This window comes from Gekko japonicus, unplaced genomic scaffold (assembly GCF_001447785.1).
Source record: "Gekko japonicus isolate JY-2015 unplaced genomic scaffold, Gekko_japonicus_V1.1 scaffold337, whole genome shotgun sequence".
Taxonomy (NCBI): Eukaryota; Metazoa; Chordata; class Lepidosauria; order Squamata; family Gekkonidae; genus Gekko; species Gekko japonicus.
The window spans coordinates 1047030-1063110 of record NW_015175365.1 but is presented as its reverse complement, the minus strand read 5'-3'; the positions used below and the strand labels follow the sequence as shown (position 1 = coordinate 1063110).

At 44.2% G+C, this 16081-nt stretch overlaps 1 protein-coding gene across 1 annotated transcript in view; it reads left to right on the top strand.

The window, feature by feature from the left end:
- PRKDC (protein kinase, DNA-activated, catalytic polypeptide) overlaps nucleotides 1-16081 on the top strand; it is a 141213-nt gene that overhangs the window by 110407 nt on the left and 14725 nt on the right. The window contains exons 73-81 of the mRNA XM_015425442.1: nucleotides 918-1078; nucleotides 1623-1834; nucleotides 4009-4096; nucleotides 5655-5798; nucleotides 6899-7103; nucleotides 8403-8470; nucleotides 8810-9030; nucleotides 11376-11468; nucleotides 15126-15215. Of these exons, the coding sequence (XP_015280928.1) occupies nucleotides 918-1078; nucleotides 1623-1834; nucleotides 4009-4096; nucleotides 5655-5798; nucleotides 6899-7103; nucleotides 8403-8470; nucleotides 8810-9030; nucleotides 11376-11468; nucleotides 15126-15215 (1282 nt within the window). The remainder of the gene's footprint in view (nucleotides 1-917; nucleotides 1079-1622; nucleotides 1835-4008; nucleotides 4097-5654; nucleotides 5799-6898; nucleotides 7104-8402; nucleotides 8471-8809; nucleotides 9031-11375; nucleotides 11469-15125; nucleotides 15216-16081) is intronic.

Sequence of the window (16081 nt, the reverse complement as noted above, 5' to 3'; positions counted from 1 at the left end):
TCACGTTCCTGGGATCCCAGATCACCACAGACTGTGACAGCAGCCATGAAATTAAAAGACGCCTGCTCCTTGGGAGGAAAGCGATGGCGAACCTAAACAGCATGATAAAAAGTAGAGACATCACCCTGCCATCAAAAGTCCGCATGGTCAAAGCAATGGTATTCCCAGTAGTCATGTATGGCTGCGAGAGTTGGACTATAAGGAAGGCCGAGCGACAAAGAATAGATTCTTTTGAACTATGGTGCTGGAGAAGACTCTTGAGAGTCCCTTGGACTGCAAGATCAAATCAGTCAATCCTAAAAGAAATCAACCCTGACTGTTCCCTGGAAGGCCAGATAATGAAACTGAAGCTCAAATACTTTGGCCACCAAATGAGAAGGGAGCACTCACTGGAGAAGACCCTGATGCTGGGAAAGATTGAAGGTCAAAGAAGACAGGGATGGCAAAGGATGAGATGGTTAGACAGTGTCATCGATGCAACGAACATGAAATTGAGCCAACTTCAGAGGACGGCGGAAGACCGGAAGGTCTGGCGTGATCTGGTCTATGGGGTTGCGAAGAGTCGGACTCGACTGTGCGGCTGAACAACAACAACAAATGATTTTGTATGTAATATGCTTCTCTTCATAAATTCTGGTTGCCCCAAATCCAAGGGAATTGAATTTGCTTATTGTCATCAGCATTAGGCTTTTTAGACTTCATGCTGGCCAACCAGCAGTATTCATGAGTTAATCTCCCACAGGGAAAAGAATGCTCGGGCCATGGAACCCTCAGTGAAATCCCCTGCAATCCACATTGTCACAGTTAGGAAGCTCCTGTATATGTTTTCACAAGGCACTTCTATGCACTGGATAAAGGCAGCAATTTCTAATGTTACTAATGTGAGTATTGTATTTTTTTTGTTTGCTTCTTGTCAGATATAAATGCTGTGGATTTGCAGATGTTCCCTGCCATTGTAGTGGAAAAAGTCATCAAAGCTTTAAAACTGGATTCAAAAGAAGCTAGACTAAAGTTTCCCAGGTTACTGCAAATCGTAGAGAAATACCCAACAGAGACCTTGGGCCTCATGGCACAGGAGGTAAGGCTTTCCATCATCTTGCACAGGCAGCCAGTAAGAGGATGGGTCATAACAGATGACTGGATGAATATTAGTGGAATTATGATGTTTATTTGGAAGGTGGTTGTTTTTTTTGTTGGTTTTTTTTTTGTAATTGCCCTATTTTCCTTGGGCTGACGTGGATAATTTTTGTTCTAAGCAACGTAAGGATATGGTGGCCATCAAAAGGAACTATTTGCACAAAGGTGAAGCATCTATGCTTGCTTCTTCTCTCTTTTGAACACATCACTTTTAATAACTGAAGAATCAAACACCTTCCTTCAATTGCTGTTCCACAGACGAAGTATGCACAAGGGAGTCTTCTTCACATCCATTTTAATGGATTTTAGAAAGATGTAACATTGCACTGTTAGCTGAGTCAACATTTGATATCCAGGAATATTTCTAGATGAACAAGTTACAATAGGAAACTTTTATTTGCTTTTATGTTTGGTTCATTAGCTGGAATTACATCTCTGCGTTTGTTTTTTGCTCATATTGACAGATATTGTTGTGTGTATTACAGATCTCTTCAGTTCCCTGTTGGCAGTTCATTGGCTGGATCAGCCAGCTGATGGCAATGCTTGATAAGGAGGAAGCACTTGCTGTGCAGTATACAGTGGAAGAAATTGCTAACAGTTACCCACAGGCAATAGTGTATCCCTTCATGATCAGCAGTGAAAGCTTTTCTTTCCAAGATACCATAATTGGCCATAAGAATAAGGAGTTTGTAGCAAGGTAATTGTCACAGGAGCTCGGTGATGACCCGTCGCTGTCCTCGTAACTCGAGCTCCCCTGTCCTCCCAACCCGGCCACGACAACTCCCCCTTCTGGTCACTAGGAGAATTCAGGCCTCAGACACCTGGATGGGGGAGGGGGTTGCGTCACCTCCCTACCCACGCATCCCTGCTGGATGGGGTGCCCTCTCTCTCTCTGCTTCACCCTCACCCAGGAGTCATCCCTGGCCGTCTCCTCCCTCCTCCTTTTATACCTCCTCCCAGCCTCCCCTGCTCCCTTCGGTGCTCTTTCCTTCCCCTGCCCCCCCCCCTTACAAAGCCGTTGACGCGGCCCTGGGTTGGGGTCCGGTCTGCTTCCGGTCCTCCCAGCCCAGGCCGCGGGGCTTGGCTGCGTGGGTGGGCTCTTGCGCTGGACCGCAAGACAGGCGCAGCCACCTCTCCTCCGGCGTGCCGCTTCTTGGGTGCGCCGCCAGCAGCTACCCGGGGCCTGAAGGAGGGCCTTGGCGCTGGCGTTGGCACGGCCTGTCTCCCTGCCTCTGGCCCCCTCCCAGCCCCCTGGTCGCTGGCGCGAGGGGGGGGCGGGAGTCCCGTCCTCGAGACAGTAATATTTAAAAAGGACAAAAAATGTTGGGAATAAATGGCCTCATTATTAGTTTTGATTAAATACACTTTCTTAAAAAATTATATCACAAATGATTAATAAAATTAGTTTTAGGCTGGAGTTTACGATGCTAGACATTTATATGTATGTTAAAAAAACTTTAAAGTTGTTGTTAAAGCCAGTGAATTTAGAAATAAAATCTGTGTTCTTTTACATATTTTTATGGGGCTTACTTCAAGCTCTGCCCTGCTCTTGGGAAGGATCTCTATTAACTTCCCCTTTTCAGCAGTCCTCTGCACCTTATAAAGAGCTGCTATGTGGGTCAAGGGTCCCTTGGCAGGAGTGGGGATCAATGCTTCCTCTAAGCTGTGGAGTCTTGTGAGCAAAAATTCTACTTTGTGAGCTATTGGCATTAAAGTTGTGAATGAGCGAATTGGCTGCTGCATATATCAGTTTGCTCTGGAGCCATCCTTCCTGAGCTGAGACACAAATCTGTGAGCTGGAGGCTAAAAAACAGTGAGGTAGCTCACACTAACTCAGCTTAGAGGGAACACTGGTGTGGAGACAGTGCTGGAGAGTGCATTTGGGATGGACTGCAGTGCTCCAGATCCTGCCCTTTATGTGAGCTTTGGAGTTTTTGCTCGGGGAAGAGTAACAGCTTTAGTTAGTTTAAAAGGCACAGGCAGAGAAGAAGGAGGTTGGTGGTTTAACAGTGATGCAATAAGGAACTATGTGGGATAGTTGTGCCTACAGTTTCTCAGCAATTTCAAGACGGGTAGCTGTGTTAGTCTACTCCGTTCGTAACAGTAGAAAAGAGCAACAGTAGCACCTTAAAGACTGATAAAATTTGTGGCAGGGTATGTGCTTTCATGAGTCACTGCTCACTTCTTCATGAGTTATTGCTCACTCACCAATTTCAGGAGAAGGTCCAATTGCAGAGAAACAGGTAACACATGGGTACCAGGAGAACTTGCTGTGGCTGTGTCCTTCAAGAAAAGTTGTAATGATAAGTGTCTAAAAAGGCCCTAAGAGAAGTTTTTAACATTTTATATCAATTTAAAGTATGTTTATCATTCCTTTCCTATAATTTTTAGGTGGGTTACAAAAGCAGTAATTTTAGAAGATCATTGGAACTCTATAATGGTCTTCCTTGTGGACCCTGATTGGGTAGAAAGGCGGCGAAATAAAATAAGTGATACACTGCAGCACACGGCAACCCTGTTATCCATTGACTTATAAAAAATGTGCAGCCTAATGTCTGGTAGCCGATTCAAAAGCAAGAGTAGTCTGTGTTGGGGTGTTTGTGTTCAGCTGCTGCCAGTTTACACTAAATGTGTCCCTGTTGCTCAAAATAAGGGTTTGTAGTGGTTTTGCGAAAACCCTTCAGTCCACTTAGCGAGCAATTGTGCAAAACAGCTTTTATATGATTGCTTTTGCAGCTCCTTTGTTCCTATAAATTAGGCCTTAAACCAGCTTTTAATGTGCCTAAGTTTTAAATTGAATAAAAATGCTTCTGTGGCAGCCCTTCTTTTCCCCTCTGAGGGGTGACGGTTGTATTGTCCATTATTGAACAGGGTGAAGAGCAAATTGGACAGAGAAGGAGTGGTGCAAGAGTTCGTCCAGGCTTTAGAGCAGCTTTCCAATCCTGTAATGCTGTTCAAGGTACAGTATCAAATTTTCATACTGTGGTATCCTCTAGGAGCTGATATTTAATGTTTGTGTATGAGAGCCAGTGTGATGTAGTGGTTAGAGTGTCTGACTATAACTGAGGCGGCTGGGTTCAGATCCCTGGGTGATTCCGCACTAGACCTTAAATCCTGGTTCAAACTTGTCCCCAAACTTACATTTTGCACTACACCCTGTAATCATCTAGAGGTATTTTTACATTCTACACTACACTCGAGTTCACCCCTGTAATTATCTCAGGGTATTATTTGTTTCCACATTACATTGAGGTCACCCTGGTTTTGCCCCACATTTGTCCCGGGATAAACGGATGCTGTTATAACCGGGGATAAATGCAAGGTATTGTGTCACGAGCAGCCCCATAGCTAAGGAGTTTTTTTGGGGGGGGCCACCAGCCAATTAAATCAAAGTTAATTAAATTAACTTTCATTTAATTGGTGGAATTCCTAAGGCAGTCCCAGCTGCAACCAAGGGCCTCCAGGCGAGAAGGACACGCAGGCGGGGTCCTTTGGTGGCGGAAAGTGCCGTCCAGTCACAGCTGCCTTAGGGCGACCCCCTGGTGGGGTTTCCCAGGCAAGAGATGTCTAGAGGTGGCTTTGCCCATGCTGGTCTCTGCGTCATGACTCCAGGGCATCCCTAGGCCCTCAAATGGCTCCAGCTGGACAAGCTGAAACCCTCCTCTCTCCTGGTGCCCCACGCTCTTGGTCCCAATCTGGTCCCTCCCAGGCGCCTGAGACTGTGCGTAACCACTGGCGACTCCCAGTGCACATCTGCATCCCAATTGGGTCCCCCCTGGGTGCCTGAGACTGTGCGTAACTGCCAGCGACTCCCAGCACACATCTGTGTCCCAGGAGTCCAGAGACAAGCCACGCCTGGGTTTTGCCTGGCTGTGCGCACAAGGGTCCCCTTTTGGAGAGGCGGGGAGGGACCGAGCTCTCTTCTCGGTGCTGCGCAGACGCTCCCCCCCCCACCGGCCTTTGTGTTGCAGCTGCAGAGCTGGGGGCACCCAAGAGGAGCGCTGTGTGCCTACCTCCTTTGGCCGGCCTCCAGCAGCAACCCATGATGGCACAAAACGGGACGGTCGGCCTCGCGGCTGGGCAGAGGTGGGGAGCAGGTAGACCGCCGGGAGGGTGTCTTGGAGAGGGGCCCGTAAAAACCGGGGGGGGCGTGGGTTCCGCGGTAGCTATGGGCCTGGTCACGAGTTGAACTCTGATAAAACCAGAGATGAGATACAAGTGCGGAAAGGACCTCCTTGAATAAACTTGGGGCAGATGCACATACTCAGCCAAACCTACAATACAGAGCTGGTGTGAAGGTAAAATTAGTAGAGTGACCAACCCCGTCTCACTCTTGCAGGAAGAGTGAGATGGGGAAAAGTACTAAACTATTTAATTTACATATTCAGAGTACTTTTCATACATCTCAGTAATGGTTAAAATTGTTTTCAGCCTTTCACTAGTACCTAATATGTTTAAACCTTTGTTTTCTGAATGCAAGAAGAGAAAATCATTTTAATGAAATTCTGTATTCACAGGACTGGACTGATGATATGAAAAATGAGCTGGGGAAAACAAAGAGAAATAAAGAGAACATTCTGAAATTATATGATGGAATGTACCAGAACTTGGGAAATGTACATGCTTCAGGTCTTGGCTTATTCCGAAAACGATTTATTGAGGTATGTATGGGTATCACGTCTCAGGAGCTGAATATCGCTGATCTATAGCAGGAGACCGCAATCTTAAAAAAAGAAGTTAAAAAAACAAACAAAAAGAAAAGATAGGAATGCAGAGAAAGAAGGGGAGGGGAATTGTTCATATACAAAGAACATTTTAAAACATTCACAGACATGTGAAATCAGTAATATTTTATATTTAAAGAGTTAATAACATAGGTATTTAAAATATTAATAACATATAAAGCATATATGTATCAGATATAGGATAAATAAAACGGTTTCTATTATAACAATTACATTGACTCTTAAGAGGTTTTATATGATGTTTTAAACTATATCTGTAATACTATGAGCAGTAGTACATAAAATAATATATTTCTTTTTGCATATTAAGAAATTATAATAGTCTAAAATAGTAGTACTAATACTGAGCAAATATAATATTAATAATAAAACTAATATTAAACAGTATGAAGATACATGCTGCAGACACTGCAGTTGGTAGAATCAAACGTATTCCCCCCAGTTTTAGTTCACTGATGTTACTGTAGTAGTCTGGGGCAGATTGGCCATTATTGCCAACAGGAGAGGTCCTGCTGGGCTGGTGGCCTAGGAGACCACCTGTCCTGAGCCCCACCCAGCCCCAGTAAGTTTTGCCCCCACCAACCCAGGCCCCATGGCGGGAGGGGATGCGGCAGCTGAGGGGGGGGGTCCCTTTCCAGGGCACCTGCTAGCAGTAGATACTTTTTGCTACAGGGCTGTTATGGTTTGAACTGGCAATTGAACGACACTACTGAGCTGCTGGGAAGAATAATGGCCTACTCGGTCCCCTTCTGTGTAAGCTTTATGCAAGTGTGTGTTAATTATACTTTGTAGTAACAGCCGTGGTTCTGCCAGGTAGATATTTTAGCTGGCCTATTAGACTTTGTATAACTGTGTAACTGTATCATTGTAATTTCAGATACCATGCAAAAAAAGTATAGGTTGAGTTTTTTCAGTTGGCCAGAGGTGGCACTGTGCTCATTCGATTCACTAGTCTAAAACATTTTTTTTTTGCCTATTACATTAACTCCTCTGTTGTAAATCAATTTCTACCTTAGAAATTTGGGAAGGAATTTGACAGTCATTTTGGAAAAAGAGGTTCCAAGCTGCTAGATATGAAAGCCAGTGGATTTAACACCATTGCAGATTCTCTCCTCCTGAAAATGAAGGAATGTCATCAAGAACCTGGGAATCTGAAAGAGTGCTCACCTTGGATGAGTGAATTCAAACCAGAATTCTTGAAGCATGAGCTGGAAATTCCTGGTAAGCTATGCCTATTATTAGTTGCTGTAGATTTTCCGGGATGTGTGGCCGTGGTCTTGGCATTGTAGAACCTGACGTTTCGCCAGTAACTATGACTGGCATCCTCAGAGGTATAAGCACAGAAAGATGGAATACTCTCTGTTTCAAGGTGAGAAGAAAATGGTAGGCAGTAAATTTATATCTACTCCAGAAGGTGGGTAGGGCTGAGTCATTGTCTTGTAGGAGTTCCCCAGGCTGTGCCTAGTCTGTAGATTGCAGACTAACTACTATTTTGATTATTAATTTGCAACATCTGCTTCATATATGCACTCTTTGCAGATCCTCGTTTGCTGCTCTTAACCACGGGACAAATTGTGTTATCTAATGTATTTTCCGTCTCTGATCGTTAAGATTTACTTACTTTTCTTCATACTAGTCTCAACAACTTTGACATTTTTTTTTCTTCTGGTGTCACGATCTAAGCAACTTTTCCACTAATCTTTTTATCATTTTATTGTGTGCTCTTCCTTCTGGCTTTCCTGACTGTCAAAATGCAGTCACTGAGGTAAATGAAGATGTTTGACAGAGCACATTTTATCTAAAACATATTTTAAAAGTCAGTAGATGAATGTTCTGGAAGTCCTAAGGAGAGTTGCCCCATTCCAGGCCTCTTGACTTCAACAGCAGTTTGTAACTCTGCGTAGGCTGGTACTGTTAGTCTGTCCTTTATGTCTTGATCGGTTGGCTCCTGTCAAGAGCACAAAATACAATATTTACTCAAATATAAGACTAAGCTTCCCCCCCCCCAGGTATGCAATCAAAAAGAAAAGAAAGAAGGAAAGGAAAAAAGGGGCCATCTTATATTCAAGTTACACTTCCAGTAATGATTATGGGGGTGTATAACATTTGTTTAGGGGGGGTCTCCCTTTTTAGTAATTATGGTATGCACCTGTGTAGGAAGCTGTTTGCCTGAGGAGATTTCCAGTATGTCTGCCACTATCTTAATCATGTCAGTAACCTGGAGAAGGGGTTACAATTTGCTGTGATAGCTGGGGTTGATAGAGCCATTGTGGGAGAGCCTTTACATCAAGCCGGGTGCCTCACACTAAGGAGCCCACATGCATTCGTCCTGAAACGTTCTACAACAGCAGTAAAATGTAAGAAAAGACCATCACTGGCGTTTTTTTACTAGAGTTGTGTTTTGAGAATATTAATTCACAATTCGTTTAGTCAAAACAACAAAAATTACCTTAATAGTTTCTTAATCAAATAAGCATTCTGAGAGACCACAATTAAACAATGACTTTTTTACCCTCTTAGGTCAGTATGATGGTAAAGGAAAGCCATTGCCAGAATACCATGCAAAAATTGCAGGATTTGATGAAAGGGTATGTTACTATATTAACATGCAGTGTGTGCCTGTCACTTAATATTGTATGAAAGCAAATTGTGTGCAGGTTAACATTTTAAAACTCCAACATCCACACTTAGAAAGGATCTGTCTGATCATGTTCACATAATCATAATTATAACCTCTTCATTAAAATATTTTCTAACTCTGGTGCTTATAGGCAGACCTTAATGTTTTGTAAAATGATACACATATAGAGTATTATTTTCTGCATTCTTACATCCATGCAGAAATGCAGGCTAATTCCTATACAAAAGTATTTTCTTGTCCATTCTATGTCCAATCTGTGCTTTTCTTTTCCTCTGTTTCATCCAAGATAAAAGTCATGCTATCCATCCGGAAACCAAAGCGTATAATTATCAGAGGCAGTGATGAGCGGGAGTATCCCTTCCTTGTGAAAGGAGGAGAAGATCTCCGGCAAGACCAGCGTATTGAGCAGCTCTTTGATGTCATGAATACTGTCCTTTTGCAGGATGCGGCTTGCAGCCAAAGAAGCATGCAGCTAAAGACTTACCAAGTCATACCAATGACCACTAGGTAGGCACTTGCTGATCTGTTATATGGCACGTATATACCAACCAGTGTTCCCTCCAAGCTGAGTTCGTGTGAGCTAGCTCACAGTTTTTAAGCCTCTGGCTCATGCATTTTTGTCTCAGCTCAGGAAGAATGGCTCCAGAGCAAACTGATTGATGCAGGAGCCAAAGGGCTCGCTCACAACTTTAATGCCAGTAGCTCACAAAGTGGATTTTTTGCTCACAAGATTCCATAGCTTAGAAGGAGCATTGACACCAACCCTTGTTGCTGAACTAGTAAGAGAATTAGCAGGAGAAATGGTGGTTAGAGTGTTGGGACTTGAGGCTTGAGAGGATTTAGGTTCAGATCCCTACCCATCTGTGAAGCATACCAGGTAAACTTGGACCAGCTATTCTGTAACCCTAACGGCACTGTTGTGAGGATAAAATGGCAAATGATGTAGTTTGCCTCGAGCTCCTTTGAAGAATGATGGCGTGGAACTATAATTGATTGGCCTTGAGAGCTGACATGGTGTCGTGGTTTACTTGTCAAAGGGAGTCAAAGGGTCAAATCCTCACTCTGCCATGGAAGCTTGCTGGGCCAGTCACACACTCTCAGCCTAACCTACCTCACAGGGCTGTTGTGAGGATAAAATGGAGAAGGGGAGAATGTTGGAAGCCACTTTGGGTCCCCATTGAGGTGAAAAGTCGGGGTATAAATGAAGTAAATGTTGCAGATCTATAAAACATAATCACCAGACAAAAAAATAAAGTATCTTTATAATGTTACTGAACACCCATGATTAAAAAACATAATTTTAATATTTAGTGACATTATTAATATAGAGCAGAGTTTCATTAAAAAACCAAATTTTAAAGTTGCTTTTTGCGAAACTTTCTTCTGAGTAATGGTTTTAAAGCAGTGAGGTAGATGTCTGAGGAAAGAGCTGGCAGTCACAGGGAGAGGTGCAAGTTCTTTCTTGAGTGTCTCCTGTACAAGCCTTGACTGCTGCCCCCACACAGCTTGACTGGGCCTGATTTACCAGTTAGGCTGTCCATATCTGCATTTAAAAAATCTGTACACGACATGCAAAGGAAGGTTCACTGCTTGGATCCCCTCACAGTAATGAGCCGGCTGCATCATATGGTAACCCCCAAGTTATCATACCAGTTCTTGAATAAAAGAGAAGGATTGTTGTTTCAGGCCTTAGCTCTCAATTACTTTTTGTTTCCTCTTCATTTATAACATTCCTATTGCTATTTTAATATCATTGAACAAAACGGCAAAAAGGATATAAGGCTTTATTCCCCAGTCTGTCCTTGTTTGTATTTTTTACCCTTTTGGGAGCAACCTGCATGTCACTTTATTTATTTATTTATTTATTTATTTTGATTTATCAGCTGCCCTTCCCTACGAGCAGGGCTCAGGGTGGCTTACATCAAAGATAAATACAATATAATTGAATTAAAAGAGAATTAAAATACTTAAAAACAGTAGAAAAATGGTACTAAATTATCCTACCAACCATCCTGTTCTATAGGCTTGCCAAGCCCCCGGTGGGGACGGGTAAATTCCGTTACCCGCTGCCAGCGGATCGAGCCCCGGGGGGAACTCCACCCCCTGCCGGAGGGCGTCCCCAGCTTGATGATGTCACCCGGAGGTGACATCATCACGCTGGCCACATTGTGGGGGGGGCACTGTGAATCGAGGGAAAACTCTATGGTTTTCCCTCGAGTCACGGTGCCCCGCCCCCAACGTGGGCGACTCGATGACGTCACTTCCTGTGATGTCATCGTCGCATGTGCAGGGAGACTCCCGACGGAGCCAGGAATCCCCCCGCTTTGCAGGTAAGTCAACTTGGCAACCCTACTGCTCTACCACAAGGATTTTCCTGTTAGACTTGCTTGTGAATTCTGTGTATGGAGTAAGGTTCCCAGCCACATGGGGGCCAAATTTGGATTGGGACCACAGTGCATGAGAAGAAGGGAATTTAAGCCCTCCCCCCCGCATTTTCCAGACCTGACTGCTCTGCTGGGGAAACTTGCATGTACTGATGGCTACACATAGGTTTCCCCAGTGGAGCAAACAAAGCTTTCCATGTGGTTTCAGGTTGGGAAATCTTAATGGAGGGGGAAGGCCTAAGCTGCCCTCTCCTTGCTTGCTGAGGTCCTGATCTGGTTTGGGCTCCTGCGTGTCTGGGAGTGGAGTTCCCAGCACAGAACTTGTAAGGCACATTTGCTTGAAAGTCCTCGTGGCAGACCCAGGGAGGATGCAAAGGTTAACATCACCTATAGCTAGTCCCATTGTCAAGCATATCATCTTTTGTTATCTCCCTGTCACCAATCTACTTTGGGTATGTTTTTTTTCAGGCTAGGGCTGATTGAATGGCTTGGGAATACCTGTACACTAAAGGAATTTCTTCTACAAAATATGTCTGAGCAGGAAAAAAATGATTATAACAGGTAATGGAGACATTTATTTGGCTATATTTCTGGGCTATTAGTGACATTCTTTAGAAGTATGTTAAGAACTGTGACAGTTGGCTATCATTACTTTTAATGTAGCAGTACCCAAAGGAATGAACGGTTCACATTAATCTGCAGAAGTCAAAGTACTTCCTTCCCTAGATTAATAATTGGCAGCTGTTTGTATAAAGTGCGCCATTTCACCTTTAACCCATATTTCTGCCTACTTGTCTAAATAAAGGGCTTGTTATCGTCTGTGGCTTCATCATCACCATTTTCTTATCAGCAGATTGATTTTTACAAGCAAGGGATTTTGATTTTAGTTTGAATATGCAGGAAGTGAACTTCATGCTCAGCATTGTAAACTTATCAGTTGAAGTGGACAGTAATTTCCTGATTAGAGGCAAGGACGGTCTCTCCGAAGCCATCACGCTATGAAAACCAACTCTGAGCCATTCTCTATCATGAGAGGGTTTTGTGCATTCTTTTGTAAATATGGCAAGGCTGAAAGTCGCCCTAATTTTATTAATAGGCATTGTACAACCATAATCTTGTGTGAATGCTGGACTTAAGAAAGTTGTTCCTGTCCACGTCTCAGGGTCTGTTAATCAGACCTTAATTCTTCTCCATATTAAATGTACAATATAATACATTTGATAGCTTACTTCACTGTTTGGTTTGACCTCATAGCCCACTGCCAGCAGCTCTATAATGTATTGGAAAAAAGATTCCATTAAACATTTATTAGCAGTGCCTTCTGCTTTTGAGTTCACACAGGAGGTTATTAAATATATTCTATTTTTTATTTTAGCCCTATGTATTTATTAGCAATATTTTTTATTTATTAGCCCTATGTATTTATTAGCCAGTTTGGTGTAGTGGTTACGTGCGCGGACTCTAATCTGGGAGAACCGGGTTTGATTCCGCACTCCTCCACCTTGCACCTGCTGATGTGACCTTGGGTCAGTCACAAGCTCTGGCACAGCTGTCCTTGAAAAAGAGCCGTTTGTGTCAGAGTTCTCTCAGCCCCATCTACCTCACAGGGTGTCTGTTGTGGGGAGGGGAAGGGAAAGGTCTTTGTAAGCCGCTCTGAGACTCCAAGTGAAGGGCGGGGTATAAATCCAATCTCCTCTTCTTCTTCTTCTTCTTCTTCTTCTTCTTCTTCTTCTTCTTCTTCTTCTTCTTCTTCTTCTTCTTCTTCTTCTTATAACAGTAATAATATGTTATAAAGAATGTGATATTTAAATGCTGCTCACTGATCCAAGCATCAGTAATAATATGTTATAAAGAATGTGATATTATGTAAATGCTCACTGATCCAAGCATGCCTATTTTGAAGCACCACTGGTTATTGCTATTGTTGTTGTTAGTCCTTTCTTCATCATTAACTGTTCATTTCTTTTTTTAAAAAACATAAACAGCAAAAATGAACATGTGCTAACTGCAGAATAGCTTGTTTTCCAAATGGCTATTTAAAGGTTGCTGTGCTTTTTCTCTGCCATCTGGAAAGCAGTTTTAATTTTGAGTGATCTCCAGCCCTCACCTGGAGATTGGACACATTTTACCTCAGAACAGCAAACTGTTTAGAATGTTAGAGGCAAAAGCCAATCAAGTCACATGTGCAAACGACCTCTGTGTTCCGAGGCAAAGGCAAATGAGGCGGCATATGCAAATAATCTCTGTGTTCTGACTGGCTATGAGGGGGAGAAGAACAGCAAACTGTTTAGAATTTTGGAGGCAAGACGCAAGCAATGCAGCCAGTGGATATGGACAGATTCTGAGTGACACACCAGGGCACCAACCAATTCCAGAGCGTATGGAATGTTCTAGAGAAGTGCCTCTACCATTCGGCTTTTATATATAAGGGAGATGTGAGCTGTGCTGGCAAGAACTGGAGCATCACACCCGCAGAAACTAAGGCAGCTGCTTTAGCAGTGCATTGCTGCCAAGACCAGTGTTCCCTCTAAGCTGAGTTAGTGTGAGCTAGCTCACAGTTTTTAAGCCTCCAGCTCACAACTTTTTGTCTTCACTCAGGAAGGAGGGCTCCAGAGCAAGCTAATTTATGCAGCAGCCAAATCGCTCGCTCACAACTTGAATGCCAGTTGCTCACAAAGTAGAATTTTTGCTCACAAGACTCCACAGCTTAGAGGAAGCACTGGCCAAGACCTGTGACTGTCAGAGGTGAAAGGAGTAAGCTGTAGTATGCTTGTGTTTGCATCTGAATGAAACCATCACTGCTCACTACCATCTGGTTTTATTTTTCTGGGGTTTTGTTTTGTTTTTTTATTGCATTATATGTTGTCCTCCTTAGGACTCCCTTTGGTATGGGAGAGAGGTGGGGTATAAATATCTTCACAATAATCACTAAAATATATAATGGTCATGTGTATGTTATGCAGTGGTACAAATTGAGTGTTTGTTCAGTTCTGTAAGAGCTACTTTGCAACTTTTAAAGGGATTGGGAAATGAGTTTGTAAAAAATCTGCAATAAGTGCCTTTGTTCAAAGGGTGTCTCCCTGAGGATGAAAGTAACTGTACTTGCATGCTCCATGCAAAGGCTTAGTCTGTTTGAAGAAGTAAAGTTCAAAGGTTGCTTAATGTGGGATCAGTGGGATTCTGTAAGTCAGGAACTTGTGCAAATGACATGGCAGTCCCAGGGGCAAGAGAGGGAGCAAGGGGTGTGGGGAGGATAGACCACAGGCACTTAGCGGGAGGAAAATAGGTCACAGCTTTTATTGGCTACAATCATAGGAACATCTGGTGCAGCATCGAGCCCAGACCCAGCATCAGGCAACCTGCCTGCCAGCCAGTGACATCAGCCCTCACCCAGCCCACCCGTTGGACAAAAATCATGCAGGATGACAAGTCCTGGGGTTCCACGTGGGTGTTGAGCCATTGCCCTTGCCACCTGAGGGCTACAGCAGGGCAACAGGCCCCAAGCTGGGCATGCCACTGGATGGCCTACCCCCCAAGACCCCTTACCAAAGGAAGAGAAGGCATGCAGGCTCAGCCTCCTCCCAAGACTGGATCCAGTCCAATGCCCAAACTGTCTATAAAAGCTGTGACAGGAGTATACTGCACACTAAGCCCTACCACCACACAATGACAAACCGGAGGGAGGGTGGGTGGCGACGCCTGCACAGACTGAGTGGCCTGGTCCCCAGAGGTGGCTCCTTAAATCTTCTGGAAGTGGACCCCAGTGAAGCCTTGGGCCTCCTCATCCACCTGGGGGATCTCTGCCCCCCACCCAACTGGCCTGTTGCTGATTGGCTCCTGTCTTGGAACCAGACATGATCGTCGCTGCCTGTGAGCTGTCATCAGGGAGCTAGGTACCAACACCCTCCCCTACCTCACTCCAAGCCCCCTGGCCACAAAAGCAGCCTGAGGTGAGTCCGGGGTTGTCAGTTCTGTCAGTTTGCTACAAATAAGTATCCCTCTCCTTAAGGCAAAGTACTAGACTCTGTATTTCTTAGGACCTTATTTTGTGAAACTCTTGAAAACCACTATTTTTCCTAGAAACACTGGGAGAAGTGATTGGACAGAGTGATCTTTCATGTATCACCTTGGTGCTAACAAGATGGATGCCATCATGCTGTTTTCAGATAATGTAGTAAACTGATTGAAGATTGTTACAATTTTTGCCTCTTTGCATAGCTCCAAAGGTCCTCGTGCTGATTACAATGAGTGGCTCTCCAAGATGGGGGACAGGAATGCAGGACTTGTAAACTATGTATCTATGTACAAGTAAGTTTTAAAATTAAACGTTATTCGTTTATAATATGTATTATGTTACTGTACTACTAGAATACTTAAGAACATAAGAGAAGCCAGTGTTGGATCAGGCCAATGGCCCGTCTAGTCCAACACTCTGTCACACAGTGGCCAAAAGTACCAGGTGCCATCAGGAGGTCCAGCAGTGGGGCCAGGACTAGAAGCCCTCCCACTGTTGCCCCCCCCCAGGCATCAAGAATACAGTGCATCACTTGCCCCAGCCTGAGAGTTCCTATCTATACCTTGTGGCTAATAGCCCCACTGATGGACCTCTGTTCCATATGTTTATCTAATTCCCTCTTGAAGCCGTCCATGCTTGTAGCCGCCACCACCTCCTGTGGCGGTGAATTCCATGCGTTAATCACTCTTTGAGTGAAGAAGTACTTCCTTTTATCTGTTCTAACCGGACCGCTCAGCAATTTCATTGATTGCCCATGAGTTCTTGTATTGTGAGAAAGGGAGAAAAGTACAGTATTTTTCGGACCATAAGACGCACTTTCCCCACCCCCAAAAAAGTGGGGGGGGAGTGTGTGCATCTTATGGTGCGAATACTGCCTTCTCCCCCCCCCAAGCCCACGGAGCCCATGGGAAGGCTTGAACTTACATTTTAAACAGCACGTTCTCAGGTCCATTAAGCACATAAAAAACGAAAGTAAACCAAGCTCCAAGAGGACCCAACCAAATCACACAGAAATTAAGGGAAGAGCAGACTGTTCCATTGGGAGGGGGGGAAGAAGGCTGAACCTCTTTTGCCCCAGGGGTTCATAGGAAGCAGCTGGTCTGTTCTGAAGCACAGTGCTGGGGGGGGGGGGGGTGGGGCTTCTCCATACCACACCCCT